The sequence below is a fragment of the Oncorhynchus tshawytscha genome, linkage group LG13 (genome assembly GCF_018296145.1).
Source record: "Oncorhynchus tshawytscha isolate Ot180627B linkage group LG13, Otsh_v2.0, whole genome shotgun sequence".
NCBI lineage: Eukaryota > Metazoa > Chordata > Actinopteri > Salmoniformes > Salmonidae > Oncorhynchus > Oncorhynchus tshawytscha.
Window position 1 is genome coordinate 51,043,337 of NC_056441.1, and position 21,483 is coordinate 51,064,819.

A 21,483-nucleotide genomic window follows, 5' to 3' on the forward strand; every position below is an offset into this window, starting at 1 on the left:
GGGCCGTACGCACTACCCTCTGTAGTGCCAGATGGTCGGAGGCCGTGCAGTTGCCATACCAGGCAGTGATGCAACTAGTGATGCTCTCGATGGTGCAGCTGTAGAACTTTTTGAGGATCTGAGGACCCATGCAAAATAAGATTCGTCATGCCCTCTTCACAACGGTCTTGATGTGTTTGGACCATGATTATTATTGTACATTTTTCCTTTTCGTTAGGGGTAATATGATAGTTTGTTAGTGATGTTGACAGCTCTCAACCTGCTCCACTACAGACCTGTCAATGAGAATTGGGACATGCTCGGTCCTCTTTTTCCTGTAGTCCACAGTCATCTTGTCACGTTCTGACCTTTATTTCCTTTGTTTTGTATTTATTTAGTATGGTCAGGGCGTGAGTTGGGTGGGCAGTCTATGTTTGTTTTTCTATGATTTGGGTATTTCTATGTTTCGGCCTAGTATGGTTCTCAATCAGAGGCAGGTGTCATTAGTTGTTTCTGATTGAGAATCATACTTAGGTAGCCTGGGTGTCACTGTGTGTTTGGGGGTGATTGTTCCTGTCTCTGTCTTTGCACCAGATAGGACTGTTTAGGTTTTCCATGTTTATTGTTTTGTAGTGTTCATGTGTACATTTACATATTAAAAGAACCATGGACACTTACCACGCCGCATTTTGGTCCTCCGATCCTTCTCGCATCTCCTCTTCAGATGAAGAGGAGGAAATCCCTGACACATCTCCTTTGTCTTGATCACGTTGAGGGAGAGGTAGTTATTATGGCTCCACATGGCCAGGTCTCTGACCTGTCTCATCTTTGTTGGTGATCAGGCCTACCACTGTTGTGTCGTTGGAAAACTTAATCACGGTGTTGGAGTCGTGCTTGGCCACGTAGTCATGGGTGAACAGGGAGTACAGGAGGGGACTGAGCATGCACCCCTGAGGGGCCCCCGTGTTGAGGATCAGCGTGGTAGATGTGTTGTTATCTACCCTTACCACCTGGGGGCGGCCCGTCAGGAAGTCCAGGATCCAGTTGCAGAGGGAGGTGTTTAGTCCCAGGATCCTTAGCTTAGTGATGAGCTTTGTGGGCACTATGGTGTTGAATGCTGAGCTGTAGTCAATGAAAAGCATTCTCACATAGGTGTTCCTTTTGTCCAGGTGGGAAAGGGCAGTGTGGAGTGCAATAGAGATTGCATCATCTGTGGATCTGTTGGGGCGGTATGCAAATTGGAGTAGGTCTAGGGTTTCTGGGATAATGGTGTTGATGTGAGCCATCACCAGCTTTTCAAAGCACTTCATGGCTACAGACGTGAGTGCTACGGGTAAGTAGTCATTTAGGCAGGTTACCTTAGTGTTCTTGGGCACAGGGACTATGGTGGTCTGCTTGAAACATGTTGGTATTACAAACTCAGTCAGGGAGAGGTTGAAAATGTCAGTGAAGACACTTGACAGTTGGTCAGCGCATGTTCTGAGTACACGTCCTGGTAATCCATCTGAATGTTGACCTGTTTAAAAAGTCTTACTCACATCGGCCACGGAGAGCGTGATCACACAGTCGTCTGGAACAGCTGATACTCTCATATGCATGCTTCTGTGTTGCTTGCCTCAAAGAAAGCATATAATTAATTAAGCTCTTCTGGTAAACTCGTGTCACAGCTCGGGCTGTGCTTCCCTTTGTAGTCGGTAATAGTTTGTAAGCCCCGTCACATCCAACGAGCGTGTTGCCTGTAATCCGTGGCTTCCGGTGGGGGTATGTACGTACGGTCACTGTGGGGATGACGCCATCAATAAACTTATTGATGAAGCCAGTAACTGATGTGGTGTACTTCTCAATGCCATCGGAAGAATCCCAGAACATTTTCCAGTCTGTGCTAGCAAAACAGTCCTGTAGCTTAGCATCTGCATCATCTGATCACTTCTTTATTGACTTCTTTAAGTCCCCGGCCTCTAGGAGCGCCACCTCTGGATGAGCGTTTTCCTGTTTGCTTATGGCCTTATACAGCTCATTGAGTGTGGACTTAGTGCCAGCATCGGTTTGTGGTGGTAAATAGACAGCTACGTGGTCTACAGCTTATCATGAGATTCTCTACCTCAGGTGGCCAAAACCTCGAGACTTCCTTAATATTAGATTTTGTGCACCAGCTGTTACAAATCTACACAGACCGCCACCCCTCGTCTTACCGGAGGCATCTGTTCTATCTTGCCGATTCAGCGTAAACCCTGTCAGCTGAATTTTATCCATGCCGTCGTTCGGCCACGACGACTCGGTGAAACACAAGATATTACAGTTTTTAATTGTGTGTGTGTGTGTGTGTGATTGAATACAGTGCGTCTCAGTGAGCATGCAGTGACGATGTAAGTGTACATACTGTGTCACCTATCTGACCCAGTGTGAGTCTATGTCAGCGTGCGTGTGTGTGTGTTGGGAGAGGCCATACGGGAACACCTGGTGCCCAAACTGATGACTTATGTCACGTAGCTGAGAGTCGAGTGGATAGGTTCAGTCAGTCATCCTGATATGCCCTTCGGAACTAGCTAATTTATGCTGGCAACAACAGTGATTTTGATTGGCGAGGGAGAAATTACTTGTAGTGTTGGTCACCATCTGAATGTCACCGTGACAAGCCAATTAGCTAACGTGACGACAAGCAGGTGCAAATGACCATTGCAATGGTGTTGTATTGAGGTGCTATGTAGCTGCTTCCCATCCGGCAGCTGTACCACGTTGCTGGAGGGAGTTCATGTAGCCAATTTGTTCCATCCCACTTGATTTGACTTAGAGTAGAATAGCAGCCTACACAGGAAGAACTTGTAATACTGCCTCGGTAGTAACCATCTGGATGTCACCATGATACAGTCTAACGTTACTGCTCTACGGGGAGAGTTGCGCACAATGTCCTTTGCCCCAGCTCGACGAGCACTGCTGTATGGCAGTGAGGAGAGGGAAGTAGCTAGATATCCTGGCCTGATATTGGATACGCTGACAGGTAAAGCATGGTTTTCACCGAAAATGTGCAACTACGGCATTAACGTCTACAAAAAAAAAGATTCTGAACACTCTCCCAAGTCACAACTTCGGCAGACAAGTTTAGAATTCTCACTGAACTTTCTAGCTACACGCATAAATTAGCTGGCTGGGAAGGGCTCATCAGGACGACAGACGGAACTGACTGAAGCCAATCCGTCCTCCACTCTCAGCTACGCGACATACGTCATCAATTTGGGCACCAAGCGTGTCCGTATATACCCATTCTTGGGTGCGTGGCTGCATCTGTGGTCACAGTGGTTACTCACCGTGTAGCGTAGGCTGGCTTAACCTCGTGTGGGTTCCTGCGGTCGGACCAGAAGATAAGCAGACGGTCAAACAGAGGTTCTATGTTGGCCACCACACTCTTCCCCTCTGGATAGATCTGCAGCAGACCTCCTTGAACCTGACCACACACACAAATAGGTTTCCTGTTGGATGCAGTGTCTTATCCATAGCCTTGAGGTTAGAGAGGCAGGAAAATCTGGTGGCACTGTAAAGTACAGTATATCAGATGTATTTTTTCCCCACCTTTATTTAACCAAGTAGGCCAGTTGAGAACAAGTTCTCATTTACAACTGCGACCTGGCCAAGATAAAGCAAAGCAGTGCGACAAAAACAACACAGAGTTACACATGGGATGAACAAACATATAGTCAATAATATAATAGAAATAATATATATACAGTGTGTGCAAATGTAGTAAGATTAGGGAGGTAAGGCAATAAAAAGGCCATAGAGGCAAAATAATTACAATTGAGCATTAACACTGGAGTGATAGGTGTGCAGATGATGTGCAAGTAGAGATACTGCGGTGAAAAAAAGCAAAAAGAAATAACAATATGGGAATGAGGTAGTTGGGTGGCCTTTACAGATGAGCTGTGTACAGGTGCAATGATCGGTAAGCTGCTCTGACAGCTGATGCTTAAAGTTAGTGAAGGAGATTTAGGTCTCCAGCTTCAGTGATTTTTGCAATTTGTTCCAGTCATTTGCAGCGGAGAACTGGAAGGAGAGGCGGCCAAAGGAGGAGTTGGCTTTTTGGATGACCAGTGAAATATACCTGCTGGAGCGCGTGCTACGGGTGGGTGTTGCTATGGTGACCAGTGAGCTGAAAAAAAGCGGGGATTTACCTAGCAAAGACTTATAGATGACCTGGAGCCAGTGGGTTTGGCGACGAATATGAAGCGAGTGCCAGCCAACGAGAGCATACAGGTCGCAGTGGTGAGTAGTATATGAGGCTTTGGTGACAAAACGGATGGCACTGTGATAGACTACATCCAATTTGTTGAGTAGAGTGTTGGAGGCTATTTTGTAAATGACATTGCCAAAGTCTAGGATTGGTAGGATCAGATTTACGAGGGTATGTTTAGCAGCAAAAGTGAAGGAGGCTTTGTTGCAAAATAGGAAGCCGATTCTAGATTTAATTTTGGATTAGAGATTCTTAATGTGATTCTGGAAGGAGGGTTTACAGTATAACCAGACACCTAGGTATTTGTAGTTGTCCACATATTCTAAGTCAGAACTGTCCAGAGTAGTGATGCTAGGCGGGCGGGCAGCAATCGGTTGAAAAGTATGCATTTAGTTTTACTTGCATTTAAGAGCAGTTGGAGGCCACAGAAGGAGTGTTGTATGGCATTGAAGCCCGTCTGGAGGTTTGTTAACACAGTGTCCAAAGAAGGGCCAGAAGTATACAGAATGGTGTCATCTGCGTAGAGGTGGATCAGAGAATCACCAGCAGCAAGAGCGACATCATTGATATATACAGAGAAAAGAGTCGGCCCGAGAATTGAACCCTGTGGCACCCCAATAGAGACTGCCAGATGTCCGGACAACAGGCCCTCCGATTTGACAGTAGGTGAACCAGGCGAGTTCACCTACTGTTGAGTCTGGCAATAAGAATGCGGTGATTGACAGAGTCAAAAGCCTTGGCCAGGTCGATGAAGACGGCTGCACTGTACTGTCTTTTATCGATGGCGGTTATGATATCGTTTAGGACCTTGAGCGTGGCTGAGGTGCACCCATGAGCAGTTCGGAAACCAGATTGCATAGCGGAGATGGTACGGTGGGATTCTATATGGTCGGTGATCTGTTTGTTAACTTGGCTTTCGAAGACTTTAGAAAGGCAGGGCAGGATAGGTATAGGTCTGTAACAGTTTGGGTCTAGAGTGTCTCCCGCTTTAAATAGGGGGATGACCGCGGCAGCTTTCCAATCTTTAGGGATTTCAGACGATACGAAAGAGAGGTTGAACAGGCTAGTAATAGGGGTTGCAACAATTGCGGTGGATAATTTTAGAAAGAGAGGGTCCAAATTGTCTAGCCCATCTGATTCGTAGGGGTCCAGGTTTTTAAGCTCTTTCAGAACATCAGCTATCTGGATGGAAGTGTGGGGGGGGGGCTTGGGCAAGTTGTTGTGGGGGGTACAGAGCTATTGGTCGGGGTAGGGGTAACCAGGTGGAAAGCATGGCCATCCGTAGAAAAATGCTTATTGAAATTATCGATTATCGTAGATTTATCGGTGGTGACATTGTTTCCTAGCCTCAGCGCAGTGGACAGCTGGGAGGAGGTGCTCTTATTCTCCATGGACTTTCCAGTGTCCCAAAACTTTTTGGAGTTTGTGCTACAGGATGCAAATTTCGGTTTGCTTTCCTAACTGACTGTGTATATTGGTTCCTAACTTCCCTTAAAAGTTGCATTTGATGCTTATTTGATGCTAATGCAGTATGCCACAGGATGTTTTTGTACTGGTCAAGGGCAGTCAAGTCTGGAGTGAACCAAGGGCTATATCTGTTCTTAGTTCTACATTTTTTTGAATGGGGCATGCTTATTTAAGATGATGAGGAAAGCACTTTTTAAAGAATAACCAGGCATCCTCTACTGATGGGATGAGGTCTTTATCCTTCCAGGATACCCGGGCCAGGTCGATTAGAAAGGCCTGCTCGCTGAAGTGTTTTAGGGAGCGTTTGACAGTGATGAGGGGTGGTCGTTTGACCGCGGACCCATTACAGACCCAGGCAATGAGGCAGTGATTGCTGAGATCCTGGTTGAAGATAGAGGAAGTGTATTTAGAGGTCAGGTTGGTCAGGATGATATCTATGAGGGTGCCCGTGTTTATGGATTTAGGGTTGTACCTGGTAGGTTCCTAGATCATTTGTGTGAGATTGAGGGCTTCTTGCTTCGATTGCAGGACGGCCGGGGTGTTAAGCATATGCCAGTTTAGGTCACCTAACTGTACATACTCTGAAGATAAATGGGGGGCAATCAATTCACATATGGTGTCCAGGGCACGGCTGGGGGGGGTCTATAACAAACAGCAACAGTGAGAGACTTATTTCTTGATGTATGAAGACTCAATTTTCTATTGTACCTTGACATCCCAGTTCTTGTTGAGATAGTAAATGCAGGTGATGCAGCGGCCGTCACCGTTAGGGTTGTCCACGTGACGGATGTACCCCGTGCCGTTACCTGGGTAACAGGCCACCATAGCCTGAGGAGAGAAGGCAGGGATGTTTAACAGTCAGTTACAGTAAGAACACACACCTCTCAAGACTGCCCTTAAAAGAGTAACTGCCCCTAAAAAAACAACTAATTCCCTTAAACTGCATCGATATGAGTCAGAAACATTTATTCTAGTGTCAAAATTGACAACAAATTATAAACATGATCATAAGGTCAGTCTCGTCTAAAATGGTGTTTGGGACCTCGGTGCGAGCAAATGAAGGTTGGGTTTGGAATACAATTATGTCAACAAATTACATCCCCTTTTGGCAAGCTCCACAGTGCAAATTGCACCCCCGCCTACTTCACTTTTCTTTATTGAATGGGGCTCGGTTACATCCCCCCCAGCCAACCACTATGGTTTGTATGCCCTGCCGAAGGACCCTATATCATGCAGAATAGGTGGTTGGATTTCGTTGGTCCCCAGTGGTGGTGAGTATACTGGTAGCTAGACAGACTGCTGGTTATGTATATTTTGATAATCATTATCACTATCCAGGCTGTATCACAACCGGCCGTGATTGGGAGTCCCATAGGGCGGCGCACAATTGGCCCAGCGTCGTCCGGGTTTGGCTGGTGTAGGCCATCATTGTAAATACGAATTTGTTCTTAACTTACTTGCCTAGTTAAATAAAAGGTCAAACATTATTATTATCACCAGCATAGCTGACATTAGCTAGATAGCTACCTAACTAGCTAGCTAGCTAACGTTAACCCGAGTTGTATTGAGGTAGGTTTTGCCTATGAAACACAATAACATCACGATCGCGATCATCATGATTGTGATGTTGCCAGATTGACTTTCGATGCAGTATAAGTTTAGCCAGCTAACTAAGATTTAGGCGACCACCGTATATTAGCTAGCTAACATTAGCATTGCTAGCTAGTTATTTTTGACAAACTTTTGCTAACAGTAATGGCAACATAATGACATCTTATGGCAAAGTTGTTTCCTACTTTTTTACCTACTTAAGCAATGCCATTCTATTTCCATGCCACTCTAAATTAGTGTAATTTAGACTGAACAGTCACATTAGCCTCTGAAGTACAAGCCATGTCGAGAGCACAAATTCATTTTGGATGCAGCTATGTTGGTACTAACTAGCTAACTCATCTCAACTGTGTACTAACTGGCAGCAACAAACTTAAACCAACCCAGGACCATTATAAAACATGTCACAGTTGGTTGGATAGTGTAACGGGGTCACCGGTCTGAATCTAATCCAATCTGGACCCAGTCAGTCTACAAATGCAGACAAAGTGCACAGCTGGGTTCCCGACTGATCCCCTGGTCATGGATGGATGCTGGGACCTACCAGAAGGAGCAAAGGTGGGTATCATAACCAGCAATGTGATTGCAATGGTTTAGCAACCTCCCCAAATGATTTTATTCACTGTTCACTTGGCATTTTCACAGCTTGTCAGACAAGAATAAAAGTGTGTAATGTGACACCAGTAACAATCGGACACCTCCTCTATTGTTGCCAGTCTCCCTCGACTCAAATGGAAAGGACATGCCATCGTAAGGCCTAACTGAACAGTGTTCCTAGAAACATGCATGGAGCCAGCACATGGAAACAAGATGACGCGATGAAGTCCAGACTGACAGATGGGCTTGATAATGATGTCTCTGAACGGACAGAGACCTGGCACTAGACAATTTCTACGTATTGTCTTTTTATTTTTTTATTATTGAATTGGTGTCAGTCGATATGGGGAGGAAGACATCCTGTATTTTCTCCACCAGGGTCAGGGAACTCCTGTTGTATATGGGACACCACAAAGGAAGGTATGACCACTCTGACATGTTTGCCAAGGTAGCCCCATTACCACCAGACAAAATGCAGATAGGCACAGTGTCAGTCTCAGCTGGGCATGACAATGAAAGATGACACTGCTTCTATGGTATTATGTAAAGGGTTGTTTATTCTACATCAGTGGCCACAAACCGGGCGATCGACTGGTCGATCTTCAAGGCATTCCTAGTCGATCACCAAACATTTCTGTAGAAAAGCCAACAACAACGGCTTGCGTTCCTTTTTTTCGGTTGTATTTGTGTTGCGCTATTGTCCGTAGACGCACTTGATTCAGAAGCCCTGTGAACCGGGTAGGCAAAGTGTTTCCATTTGGAACCATTTCTCGACGGACCGTGTTATCTGTGGCTAAGTCGAGTGTGCCTACTGCGCTGGCCAATCGGATAGTCCAAATCACCGTGCCAACAGCTTCCACGACCCCCAGCAAAGTTTGATACGAGAGACTGTCAAAGAATACAGCAAAGAGCTGCTGTTTTTATGAGTGAGTTCATGGACTAAGTTTTTATTCAGCACTATTGCAAAACATACCACGTGCTTCTCCCTACTTCCACTGCAGCGGCAATGAAATGAGTAGTCAAGTGTATCGATAGCCCTGTGTTATTATTATTATTATTAGCAGCTCTTCGTGTCTATTTTAGTAGCAAGGAATATTTCACTTTGGGGTCACAGAGACAACATGAATTTGTGCATGAGGCAGATGAGGTGTGACTCGAGTTTCGCCATCAGGTGGAAGAAGGTGCCCCCTCTTTCTGGTCAATCTCACTAGGGGAAAGGAAGGTGAGAGCAGGGACTGTGAAAGACGGACCCCTCTGCTGCTCTCTCCCTCCGCTGAGACCAATGCTGTGTTCAAAACAACTGGGAACTCGGAAATCTCCTACTTCCGAATTCAGTGCGTTTCATCCAACACGGAATTTCAAGTCAGAAACTTAGACATCTTTTATTTTGAAATATAATATGGTCTGAGAAGAACAATATTAGCAGGCATATAGTTCATATGCTGTGATAATGTACTGCGCAAATCTCATTCCTACAGAACTGTTTTTATTAGGTTAATGTGACATTTATAAGAGATCTGAGCGGTAGATCTCGGCTTGCTTGTTGACTAATGAAAGGGATCTTGACTCAGAAAAGAGTTGTTGACCACCGTTCTACATGGAACTGTTACCACATTTGAAAGTTATCAGAACACCGTTTAGCATATCTATCTCACCATACATCTGCCTGTAGTTATTGAACTCAACCTGCAGGAGAAGTGTTTGTTGTGATTGAGTGGAGAACAGAATAGTCAGCTAGAGATGACATGCAGGAGCTTGCAGGGATTTGTAGTTTTGCATGTCTACTTTGATGCCAATTAGCATTTTTGAATCTGAGAGTAAATAGAGCCGAATATACTGATAAAAGTCAACTTGTCCGAGAGAGATTTACATGATTATCAAATCGTCATGCCAGGGTAAGCCTACACAAAACACAGCCCTTATTTTTAAGTGTTTCTAAAATCTCCTATGGCAAAAAAATGTACGGTGGAAAGAAGTATTGGAACCATTTCCCTGTTTGATCGCTAGGTTTTATGAGTATTATGACTCATACTGTGGTACACTATGGTGTGTGTTGGTGGGGGCAAGGACACACCCAAGAAACACCTAAGGACACACCCACATCAAACCCCACCATAAGCCAACTCACGTTTGGCTTCTGTCATGGCCGCCAGCATTTCTTGAGGAGCAAGCTAAAAAACTAGGCCAAATCAGAAGGTGCATTTCCCCTTTAAGACGTTAGGCACAGTTCCCCTTTAAGACACTAGACTGGGTGTGAAGCACGCACTGCGCTGTGAAACTAAACGCTGTACCTTTAAGCCATGATGGCCGAGTATGGCAGCCATGTTGCCACCCCCATTCCATTGAGCCTGTACCATATCATCAGTGGGCGGAACCCTTTACCCACCAATCAGGTAAGAGGCTTTAGGAGGTGAGCAGTGGCAGTGGTAAGGCTCTGCTGTGTGTACGGTTACTTAACCCCTTCACTGGTTGTTCGTAGGGATGAAATTCCACTCCATGGGGAACCATATAGGTTACTGTACTCACTCACAGTCCCGTGGTTCTGTATAGAGACAGTCAGCGTCCCAGTGATTTCTCTGTGACTTAAACACTGCTGTGTCGGCCGGCTACAATTCTACATTACGGGTCACACATTACTATAAACCCTGACTGTTCTAAAAACTTTAATGCGGAGAGAGAGATGGGCCATCGTCTTCACAAGACGGTACTTCAAAACTCTTAACTAGCTGGTCCTGTGGAGGACAGGACAGTGAGCATGTAACTACTCAGCTAATGTTCCAACCTCATCTGTACTGGACTGGAAACAGTCCTTTGAGTATTAGTAGAGTAACAATGGCCCCTGGCTGGCATTTCCCCCTGCTAGGCAAGGCTGTGTTAAAGCACATCGTGTCCATGTGCTTCTCTAGGGATGTGTGTGTCTGAATGGGCCTGGGAGTACACATTCCTCTGCTGCACGCAACTATGTGAAAAGCTCACTGACACTAACGCCACGTATCACATAGGCTGCGTTTACACAGGCAGCCCAATTCTGATCTTTTTTGTTTTCTTCTTCACTAATTGGTCTTTTGACCAATCAGATCAGCTCTGAAAAAAGATCTGATGTGATTGGCGAAAAGACTCATTAGCGGGGGGGAAAAGATCAGAATTGGGCTGCCTGTGTAAACGTAGCCATATTAGCACGTCATGTCCAAATCCAATACCACACACGGTGAACGACCTTGTTCAATACTAATCCTAATAATAATACTGCGTAACAAAAAGGCTCCGATCCAACACCTCTAGAACACCAAGGGGTGGTTTCCCAGACACAGATTTTAATTAATTGTTTACCTTTATTTAACTAGGCAAGTCAGTTAAGAACACATTCTTATTTACAATGACGGCCTAGGAACAGTGCGTTAACTGCCGTGTTCAGGGGCAGAACGACATATTTTTACCTTGTCAGCTCAGTGATTCGATCTAGCAACCTTCTGGTTACTGGCCCAACGCTCTAACCGCTAGGCTACCTGCCGCCTCTGCGCCGGTTCTACGGACACAGATTAACACTAGTCTTGGACTAAAAAGCATTTTCAAAAGATTCTCAATTGAACTTACTTTTTAGTCCAGGACTAGTGTCCGTAGAACTGGCCGCAAGTCTTAGTCAGCTCTACAGAAACACACCAAGCTCAGAATATGGCGAATCTGTAGATACATGTCTACATTTATTCCATTTCTGCCCAAAACGAATAGCAGGTGAATAGCACGCTATCCTCATGCTTAAAGTCAGAATATGCACAGAGAAGAGCATAAACATTTATTTACGTTACGGTCTCCTAGCCTTTGTATCTCTGCTGGGGAGGTTATTTGGGTCAGGTTGGGGTTGTGTGTGTGTGTTGTGTGTGTGTGTAGGAATCTGAGCCCTCAGGGTCCCAGTGACGTGGTGTTCCGACCGGGCACTGATACTTTATCACGATACAGGTCAGAACTCATCAGACCCTGGAGAGTACAGTACACCTCATCCCCTCACCAGCTCTAAAACAACAACCTTTTCTCCCTTTGTTTTACTCTCAACTTCCTCTCTTCCTCTCGTCTCACTCTTCAACCGTCTTTTCTCTCCGCCCTCCCTTTGTTCTCCGTCTCACCTAGTCTTCCCTTCTTCTCTTAATAACGATATCTTCTTTTCTCTCGGTCTTAACCGTCCCTCTCCTCTCCTCCGTCCCTCCATAGATCCCTTCTCTCTCTTCCCCTCTCCCAGCCCATCACCGAGTACCAGGGTGATGAGTAAACACTGGTGAAGAGCGGGCGGACTGCGTTCCTCTTTCACTCCAGCTAGGCTCGGTTACACAAGTATTGGCTCAGTTATCAGCAAACAACGAGGAGCGAGCAGGGAGAGAACATAGTATCATTCAGTGTCAACCCTTGAAGTGGCAAGCCCAGAAGCTTCAATAGAAAGTGACGACAAAATCCTTCACTTTCAAACCCACACAATCCATCACAGTGTCGGTCAGCCTTTTTGCATACTGAACGGTGAAGAGCAGCTGTGTCAAACACACACCTCAATAATCAGATCCAACAGTCACAGGAAACCAAAATGACACGCAAATACGCCCATCTGTAGTCAAACCATGAAATCTGGCTCAGTCTCATTATGGAAGAGTGATACAGGCCAAAGTACAAGTGTTCCCCCCCTTCGGTCTGTGTGACTCTCTGGCCAGCCTGCCGGGCTGCCATTGTCTCGCCTCATTACCGCACAACGCTCACATACTGTGGGAGTTCATTAACCTCTGACTCCAGCCCCAGCCCGCTGATCTCTACCCTCCAACAAGTCCTGCACGCACGCACGCACGTACACACACACACACACACACACACACACACACACACACATACACACACCAGAGACAGGCCAGAGCTCATCTGAAGGCCCTCCAGGAGTCAGAGGACCGACACATGACTGTAATATAGTGATTTACTGTACTGGGACTGTTGAACGTGGCTACATAATTCAACTGATAACATTGTTGTGTATAACACACAGGACATGAGCTGTAAGTAAGACTTGATTAAGGATTTGGCAAGTGAACATATACAGTCTAATCAGTACAGTAAGGACACTCAGAACAGGACTGGCTGCTCAAATCTTATGTATTGTGTTTTGACAGACGGGTGTGTGTGTGGGGGGGGGTGAGAGGGGTTGAGGCTTACAGTTAGTCAACGGTGTTCACGCCAGGGTCAGATCCCATAGTGGGCCATGCTGCTTCTGGGAAATGCGACGTCATCAGCACCATGGGTGGCGGTGTTGCATTCTGGGAAAGAAATGGCCTTACCAAGTCACTTGCGTTGCATTCTGACTTTCGCCGTGGCAGAGCTCTTGATCTGGGATTGCGATGAAAAATCCCACCGTCTCCATTCACTCTGCTCTGTTGCTAAGCAATCAGTGTCAGGGGCACAGAGAAATGCTGGTAAACATTTATATGTTGTCAAGCGCTTCCAGCGGGCTTCGAGAACGTTTTAGTCGCTAATAGTCACATCCTGTAACCTCGCGTCCTCTAACCTCACTCAGTAACCTTACAAAATTGTCAACGGAACAAAAAGGGAAAAAGCACTATAGAGGTAGACATCGAGCCAATAGATGTTTGATGCTTGCACTGACCCCACTGTATGTATTAGCGTGTAGTCTTTTACAAGTCGTCTTTCTTGGCCTGAGAGCATGTGCAACTGTCGCAGTCTTGATGACCCTACTTAACAACCATTAACATGTACCGTGCCACAGCACAGCCCTGGCCTGGAGGACACACACACACACACACACACACACAGCTGAAAACAAAGTTATTGTACACCAGCGCTCACATAGACATGAGACAGTCCAAACCAGAGCTTGTTCAGTTCTAAGCCAGTAGTCAACCAGAACGGTGAGAGTCAGTCAAACCGGCATACGAATGTCACAAAGGCCGTCCCCCAACAAAGGCATCGCAGTCGCCTCTCCATATGCTCCCAGCCCCCCGAGTCAGTCAAACAGCGTGACGACAAGCGTGACCCGACGTGTCGCGATCATATCAGCCTTCTTCAATCTCTCTGCGCTTCCTTGCCAATCTAATGGGCACCACTGGCACCAGCATTAATGCCCTAATAGCGTTGCCTCCTGTCTCAGCCCGCATGCCTGCCTGCCAAGATGAAGGCCAGAGAGAGAGAGAGAGAGAACAGGCTGTTCCTGGAAAGGAAAATAAATGGCTGAGCACGCAGGCATAGCATGCTGCCAGCAGATAAGAGGCATGGAGGACAGAGGCAGGAGGGGGGCAGGGCTGAACAAATACAGGGCCTGATGCTGGCGAGACAGACACACAGACAGACAGGAGAGAGGGGAGGGCGTCAGGGTAGTGCTACGCTAACTAGCTAGCACTGGGATAGGTTAGTGCATTCTGGGCTGGGATGGGCTGGGGATTTGCCAGGCTGAGCTTAGCTGAAAGTAGGCCTGTGTGAGTTATACTGGACTGGGCTGAGGTGAGCGGTGCTGGTAAATTCTGAGTCGATCAGACGCTTGATAAATGTGACGCGTGTTAGACTGAGGTGAACACTGTGTGCTCAGCTGGCCTGTGTGTTTCCTGATGAGTCAGTAAGGCTGAGCTAAGGACCGACGGAGCCTCACTGGTGTTCTATGGCTCTCTGTGGACCTACTGCAAGCCGTCCGTCTCGGGCCTGAATAACCAGCTGAGCTGACACGAGATGATGATGTAATGCACCATGCCTGTCTGAATTCTTGTGTCGAGCAGAAAAAAACTGATCAGCCTTGAGTCATGCCGGGTGATGTACCCCCCCATCTTGCGTGAGGGTTAGGGTGTGTGTGTGTGTGAGCGCGCTTCCCCCGGTAACATGGCAAAGCAGTCATTTACACTATGTACACTCTCTATTTAAAATGTTCCTACACTGTCTCCCCTGCCCTGTACATCAGAACATCACACTAACCACCAGTGACCCTGCATGCAAACACATACCCAACCAGGCCGGCTTACTGTCAGCGACATCTTGAGATCGCACGCACACAATCTAAAACGCACAGGCATTCACACACTAACACCGAGACAAACAGTGGCACACCATGTCAAACCCAAGATGGAATGCATTTGGCCAGTGCTCTCTGTATGTGAAAATCACTTGAAAAAAGGTGGGTGGGTTAATGTTTAGCATAGGACACCAAAGCAGATTCCCGGAATGCCTTCGGAGTCAGTATGAGTCATCAACCCCTGCTGTGCAATTCTCCAAAACAAGATGAGATCACACGAACCAGGCCCATCCAAAGCCTATTCTCCCTGGAGAAACAACAAGCACTAAAATCTCCTAAGAGGCCACCCAGAGAAAAGTAAATACTCTTTAAAACTATTTTTGCATTCAAGTGCAATGGTTACATTATCCTTCAGCCTTCTGTAAACGGAATGGGTAAGGACAGAAAGTGAGAGCAGTGTGATCCGCTCAGTACCTTAAAGCCTATATGAAGCTCCCATCATTTGGTCTTAGATATCTCTTTGTCTTAGCAGCTAGCTTGGTACTGCACCGTGTGTGCGCAAGGCAAAATGCTAGTTGCTAGCATCACCCTGGCTGATCCTGTGTGCAGCAGCGCGGCTGGCTCTCTGGGAGGGGCATCTGAGGGCACGCTGCACCAGACACTCATTACGATACGGCTGCCGCATCGCGCTCCGTCTACCCCTCTATACCTCCTCTCATCTCACACCTTCGATAAGCACCTCCGTCGCTCCCTACCTAACATATCTCCCTCTTCCTTCTCTTCATCTACTACTCTCTCTCTCTCCCCCGCTCTATCCATCCCTCTCTCTCTCTGCCGCTCTTTCTCGAGGCCTCTTTTCTGGTGATATAGCGGCGCTGCTGCGTTGTGCTTGGATGCAGCTTGAGCTGGTGTGTGTTTGCCGAGTGCGCATTGGGTTGAGCTCTAGCTGGTGCTATTGGTGGCATTAGTCTGGACACACTCTCTCTCTCTATCTCTCTCTCTTTCTCTCTCTCTCTCTCTCACACACACTGCAGTGCTATGCTCTGTATGGCCCCGTTACCAAGGAAACGGAGGGGAAATAGTTGGCAGACAAGCTAGAGAGGGGCTGATAAGACGCGGGAGAGAGGACAGAAAGAGAGAAGGGGGGAGAGGGAACAATGAGAAAGAAGGACAAGGGAAAGAATATACAACTATAGAGAGAAACCAAAGCGGGGGACATGGTACTTACTGAACCATATAGACAGTAGGCTAATACAGATTGGAGCTACGTACAGATCGACATAGGAAAAGGAAAGCAAGTTTCAGATTGGGGAAAGGGGGTAAATGTATATTTTGTGATTCTGTTGTGATTTAAAAACCAATAAATAAAAAGTATTAAAAGCTACAATATGTAACTGTTTCAATTCACATTGAAATGTGAGTTATAGATCTGTCATTCTCACTGAAAGCAGGTCTAAGAAGCAGTAGATATGTTCTATGTGCGCTATTTCTATGTTTCCCTTAAGTTTAATGAAGCTTTTTTATTTATTTTTAAATTGAGTTTTTTTTTTAAACTTTAGGTTTTGTACACCAGCTTCAAACAGCTGAAAATACAATATTTTGGGTTATTGAAAAGATATTTCACAGTGAGTTAGATGGTACAATGATGCTCCACACTATAAATTGCTTGTTTTGTCACAAACCTAAAATAGGCAAACTATTTCTGCATTTTGCACCTTATTTTATTTTATTCTATGCACTACCCTTCAAAAGTTCAGGGTCACATAGAAATTCTTGTTTTTGAAAGAAAAGCACATTTTTAATGTCGTAAATGAGTATTGTAGCTGGAAACGGCTGATTTTGAATGGAATATCTACATAGGCGTACAGAGGCCCATTATCAGCAACCATCACTCCTGTGTTCCAATGGCACATTGTGTTAGCTAATCCAAGTTTATCATTTTAAAAGGCTAATTGATCATTAGAAAATCCTTTGCAAGTATGTTAGCACAGCTGAAAACTGTTGTTCTGATTAAAGAAGCAATACATCTGTGCTTCTTTAGACTAGTTGAGTATCTTGAGCATCAGCATTTGTGGGTTCGATTACAGGTTCAAAATGTCCAGAAACAAAGACCTTTCTTCTGAAACTTGTCAGTATATTCTTGTTCTGAGAAATGAAGGCTATTCCAAGCGAGAAATTGCCAAGAAACTGAAGATCTCGTACACAAGATCTCACAGAATAGCGCAAACTGGCCCTAACCAGAATAGAAAGAGGAGTGGGAGGCCCCTGTGCACAACTGAGCAAGAGGACAAGTACATTAGTATGTCTCGTTTGAGAAACAGACGCCTCACAAGTCCTCAACTGGCAGATTCATTAAATAGTACCCGCAAAACACCAGTCTCAACGTCAACAGTGAAGAGGCAACTCCGGGATGCTGGCCTTCTAGGCAGAGTTGCAAAGAAGAAGTAACATCTCAGACTGGCCAATAAAAATAAAAGATTAAGATGGGCAAAAGAACAGACACTGGACAGAGGAACTCTGCCTAAAAGGCCAGCATCGCCGAGTCTACATTGGAAAAATGACTTGTGTCATGCACAATAAATGTTTAAAGACAGATTATTTCATCTATAATTCACTGTATCACAATTTTGGGGGGTCAGAATTTATATAAACTAAGATAACTGTGCCTTTAAACAGCTTGGAAAATTCCAGAAAATTATGTCATGGCTTTAGAAGCTTCTGATAGGCTAATTGACATCATTTGAGTCAATTGGAGGTGTGCCTGTAGATGTATTCAAGGCCTACCTTCAAACTTTGCTTGACATCATTGGAAAATCAAAAGAAATCAGCCAAGACCTCAGAAAAAATTGTAGACCTCCACAAGTCTGGTTCATCCTTGGGAGCAATTTCCAAACGCCTGAAGTTACCATGTTCATCTGTACAAACAATAGTATGCAAGTATAAACACCATGGGACCACGCAGCCCTCATACCGCTCTGGAAGGAGATGCAATTCTTTCTCCTAGAGATTAACGTACTTTGGTGCGAAAAGGGCAAAGCAATCCCAGAACAACAGCAAAGGACCTTGTGAAGATGCTGGAGGAAACAGGTACAAAAGTAACTATATCCACAGTAAAACGAGTCCTATATCAACATAACTTGAAAGGCCGCTCAGCAAGGAAGAAGCCACTGCTCCAAAACCCCCATAAAGAAGCCAGACTACGGTTTGCAACTGCACATTGGGACAAAGATCATACTTTTTGGAGAAATGTCCTCTGGTCTGATGAAACAAAAATGGAACTCTTTGGCCATAATGACCATCGTTATGTTTGGAGGAAAAAGGGGGATGCTTGCAAGCCGAAGAACACCATCCCAACCGTGAAGCACGAGGTGGCAGCATCATGTTCTGGGGGTTCTTTGCTGTAGGAGGGACTGGTACACTTCACAAAATAGATGGCATCATGAGGAGGAAAATTATGTGGATATATTGAAGCAACGTCTCAATACTTCAGTCAGGAAGTTAAATGGGTCTTCCAAATGGACAATGACCCCAAGCATACTTCCAAAGTTGTGGCAAAATGGCTTAAGGACAACAAAGTCGATGTATTGGAGTGGCCATCACAAAGCCCTGACCTCAATCCTATAGAACATTTGTGGGCAGAACTGAAAAAACATCTGCGAGCAAGGAGGCCTACAAGCCTGACTCAGTTACACCAGCTCTGTCAGGAGGAATGGGCCAAAATTCACCTAACTTGTTGTGGGAAGCTTGTGGAAGGCTAAATGAAACATTTGACCCAAGTTAAACAATTTAAAGGCAATGCTACCAAATACTAATTGAGTGTATGTAAACTTCTGACCCACTGGGAATGTGATGAAAGAAATAAAAGCTGAAAGAAATAATCCTCTACTATTATTCTGACATTTCACATTCTTAAAATAAAAGTGGTGATCCTAACTGACCTAAAAATTGGGAATTTTTATTCGGATTAAATGTCAGGAATTGTGTAAAGCCGAGGTTAAATGTATTTGGCTAAGGTGTATGTAAACTTCCGACTTCAACTGTAAATTAGAGAGAATAGAACTGCTGGTACAATCACCTTGTAAATTAGCAGCACACCTCCCTCCCTTTCTGTTCCTCAGTCTAACCTTTGCCTCACCCACCCCCTTAATTGATTCATTGAGCTATGACTCATTCCTACTGTTCTATCAACTTCAACTACACTATTTAACACACAACATTCTTTCCATTCAAGATGGCACAGTATGCCAAGGCTAGATTAGAGGAGTTGGGTGTGAAACATACAGTATAGGTAGCAACATTGGCTTGAGACTTAACTAACCCATTTACCATCCGCTGCCTGCCTGCCACAGTTATGGAGCAGAGCAAGCATAACATTTGACCTAGAAGCATAATAGTCAGTTCCATGACAGAGGAGCGAAGGGCTGATGTCTGGGAGAGTGACGTCTCTGTTAAAACACATGGTTTCTGGGTATTACACAAAGTACATCACTGTAGGAGGAAGGTGTCTCTCTTTACTTCGCCGACTGGGTCACCTCACAGCTATGGTTTGATCATGTAGTGTACACACACACACACACACACACACACACACACACACACACACACACACACACACACACACACACACACACACACACAGGTGGTGGTATTGACTACAGCCCAGGTGAGGTGTAGATCCCAAACGTATTCTGACAGCTTCTACCCACTGAACACTGGTACTGCTGATACCCCTCACATCTCTACTGCACACACACACACCGTCAACCTTGGAACTGGTACCCTGCTCGCACGCTAGCCTAAAACCACAACTACTGCAGTACCACTACGACAACTACCACTACTACTACCCTACCTTACCTTACAGCTACTACTACTTCTAACGCTACAACTATTACTACTACCCTACATTACAGCTACTACTACTTCTAACGCTACAACTATTACTACTACCCTACCCTACCTTACAGCTACTACTACTTCTAACGCTATAACTATTACTACTACCCTACCTTACAGCCACTACTACTTCTAACGCTACAACTATTACTACTACCCTACCCTACCTTACAGCTACTACTACTTCTAATGCTACAATTTTACTACTACCCTACCTTACAGCCACTACTACTTCTAACGCTACAACTATTACTACTACCCTACCTTACAGCTACTACTACTTCTAACGCTACAACTATTACTACTACCCTACCTTACAGCTACTACTACTTCTAACGCTACAACTATTACTACTCCCCTACCTTACCTTACAGCTACTACTACTTCTAACGCTACAACTATTACTACTACCCTACCTTACAGCCACTACTACTTCTAACGCTACAACTATTACTACTACCCTACCTTACAGCTACTACTACTAACGCTACAACTATTACTACTACCCTACCCTACCTTACAGCTACTACTACTTCTAATGCTACAACTATTACTACTACCCTACATTACAGCTACTACTACTTCTAACGCTACAACTATTACTACTACCCTACCTTACAGCTACTACTACTTTTAACGCCTCAACTATTACTACTACCCTACCTTACCTTACAGCTACTACTACTTCTAACGCTACAACTATTACTACTACCCTACCCTACCTTACAGCCACTACTACTTCTAACGCCTCAACTATTACTACTACCCTACCCTACATAACAGCTACTACTAATTCTAACGCTACAACTATTACTATTACCCTACCTTACCTTACAGCTACTACTACTTCTAACGCTATAACTATTACTACTACCCTACCTTACAGCTACTACTACTTCTAACGCTACAACTATTACTACTACCCTACCTTACAGCTACTACTACTTAACGCTACAACTATTACTACTACCCTACATTACAGCTACTACTACTTAACGCTACAACTATTACTACTACCCTACCTTACAGCTACTACTACTTCTAATGCTACAACTATTACTACTACCCTACATTACAGCTACTACTACTTCTAACGCAACAACTATTACTACTACCCTACATTACCTTACAGCTACTACTACTTCTAACGCTATAACTATTACTACTACCCTACATTACCTTACAGCTACTACTACTTCTAATGCTATAACTATTACTACTACCCTACCTTACCTTACAGCTACTACTACTTCTAACGCTATAACTATTACTACTACCCTACATTACAGCTACTACTACTTCTAACGCTACAACTATTACTACTACCCTACATTACAGCTACTACTACTTCTAACACTACAACTATTACTACTACCCTACCTTACCTACAGCCACTACTACTTCTAACGCTACCACTATTACTACTACCCTACCTTACAGCCACTACTACTTAACGCTACAACTATTACTACTACCCTACATTACAGCTACTACTACTTCTAACGCTACAACTATTACTACTACCCTACATTACAGCTACTACTACTTCTAACACTACAACTATTACTACTACCCTACCTTACAGCCACTACTACTTCTAACACTACAACTATTACTACTACCCTACCCTACCTTACAGCCACTACTACTTAACGCTACAACTATTACTACTACCCTACCCTACCTTACAGCTACTACTACTTAACACTACAACTATTACTACTAC

At 44.9% G+C, this 21,483-nt stretch overlaps 1 protein-coding gene across 1 annotated transcript in view; it reads right to left on the bottom strand.

The window, feature by feature from the left end:
- Positions 1-21,483, bottom strand: part of LOC112265089 — a 47,724-nt gene that overhangs the window by 4,942 nt on the left and 21,299 nt on the right. The window contains exons 3-4 of the mRNA XM_024442129.1: positions 6,380-6,499; positions 3,285-3,421 (exon numbers count right to left, since the gene is read on the bottom strand). Of these exons, the coding sequence (XP_024297897.1) occupies positions 3,285-3,421; positions 6,380-6,499 (257 nt within the window). The remainder of the gene's footprint in view (positions 1-3,284; positions 3,422-6,379; positions 6,500-21,483) is intronic.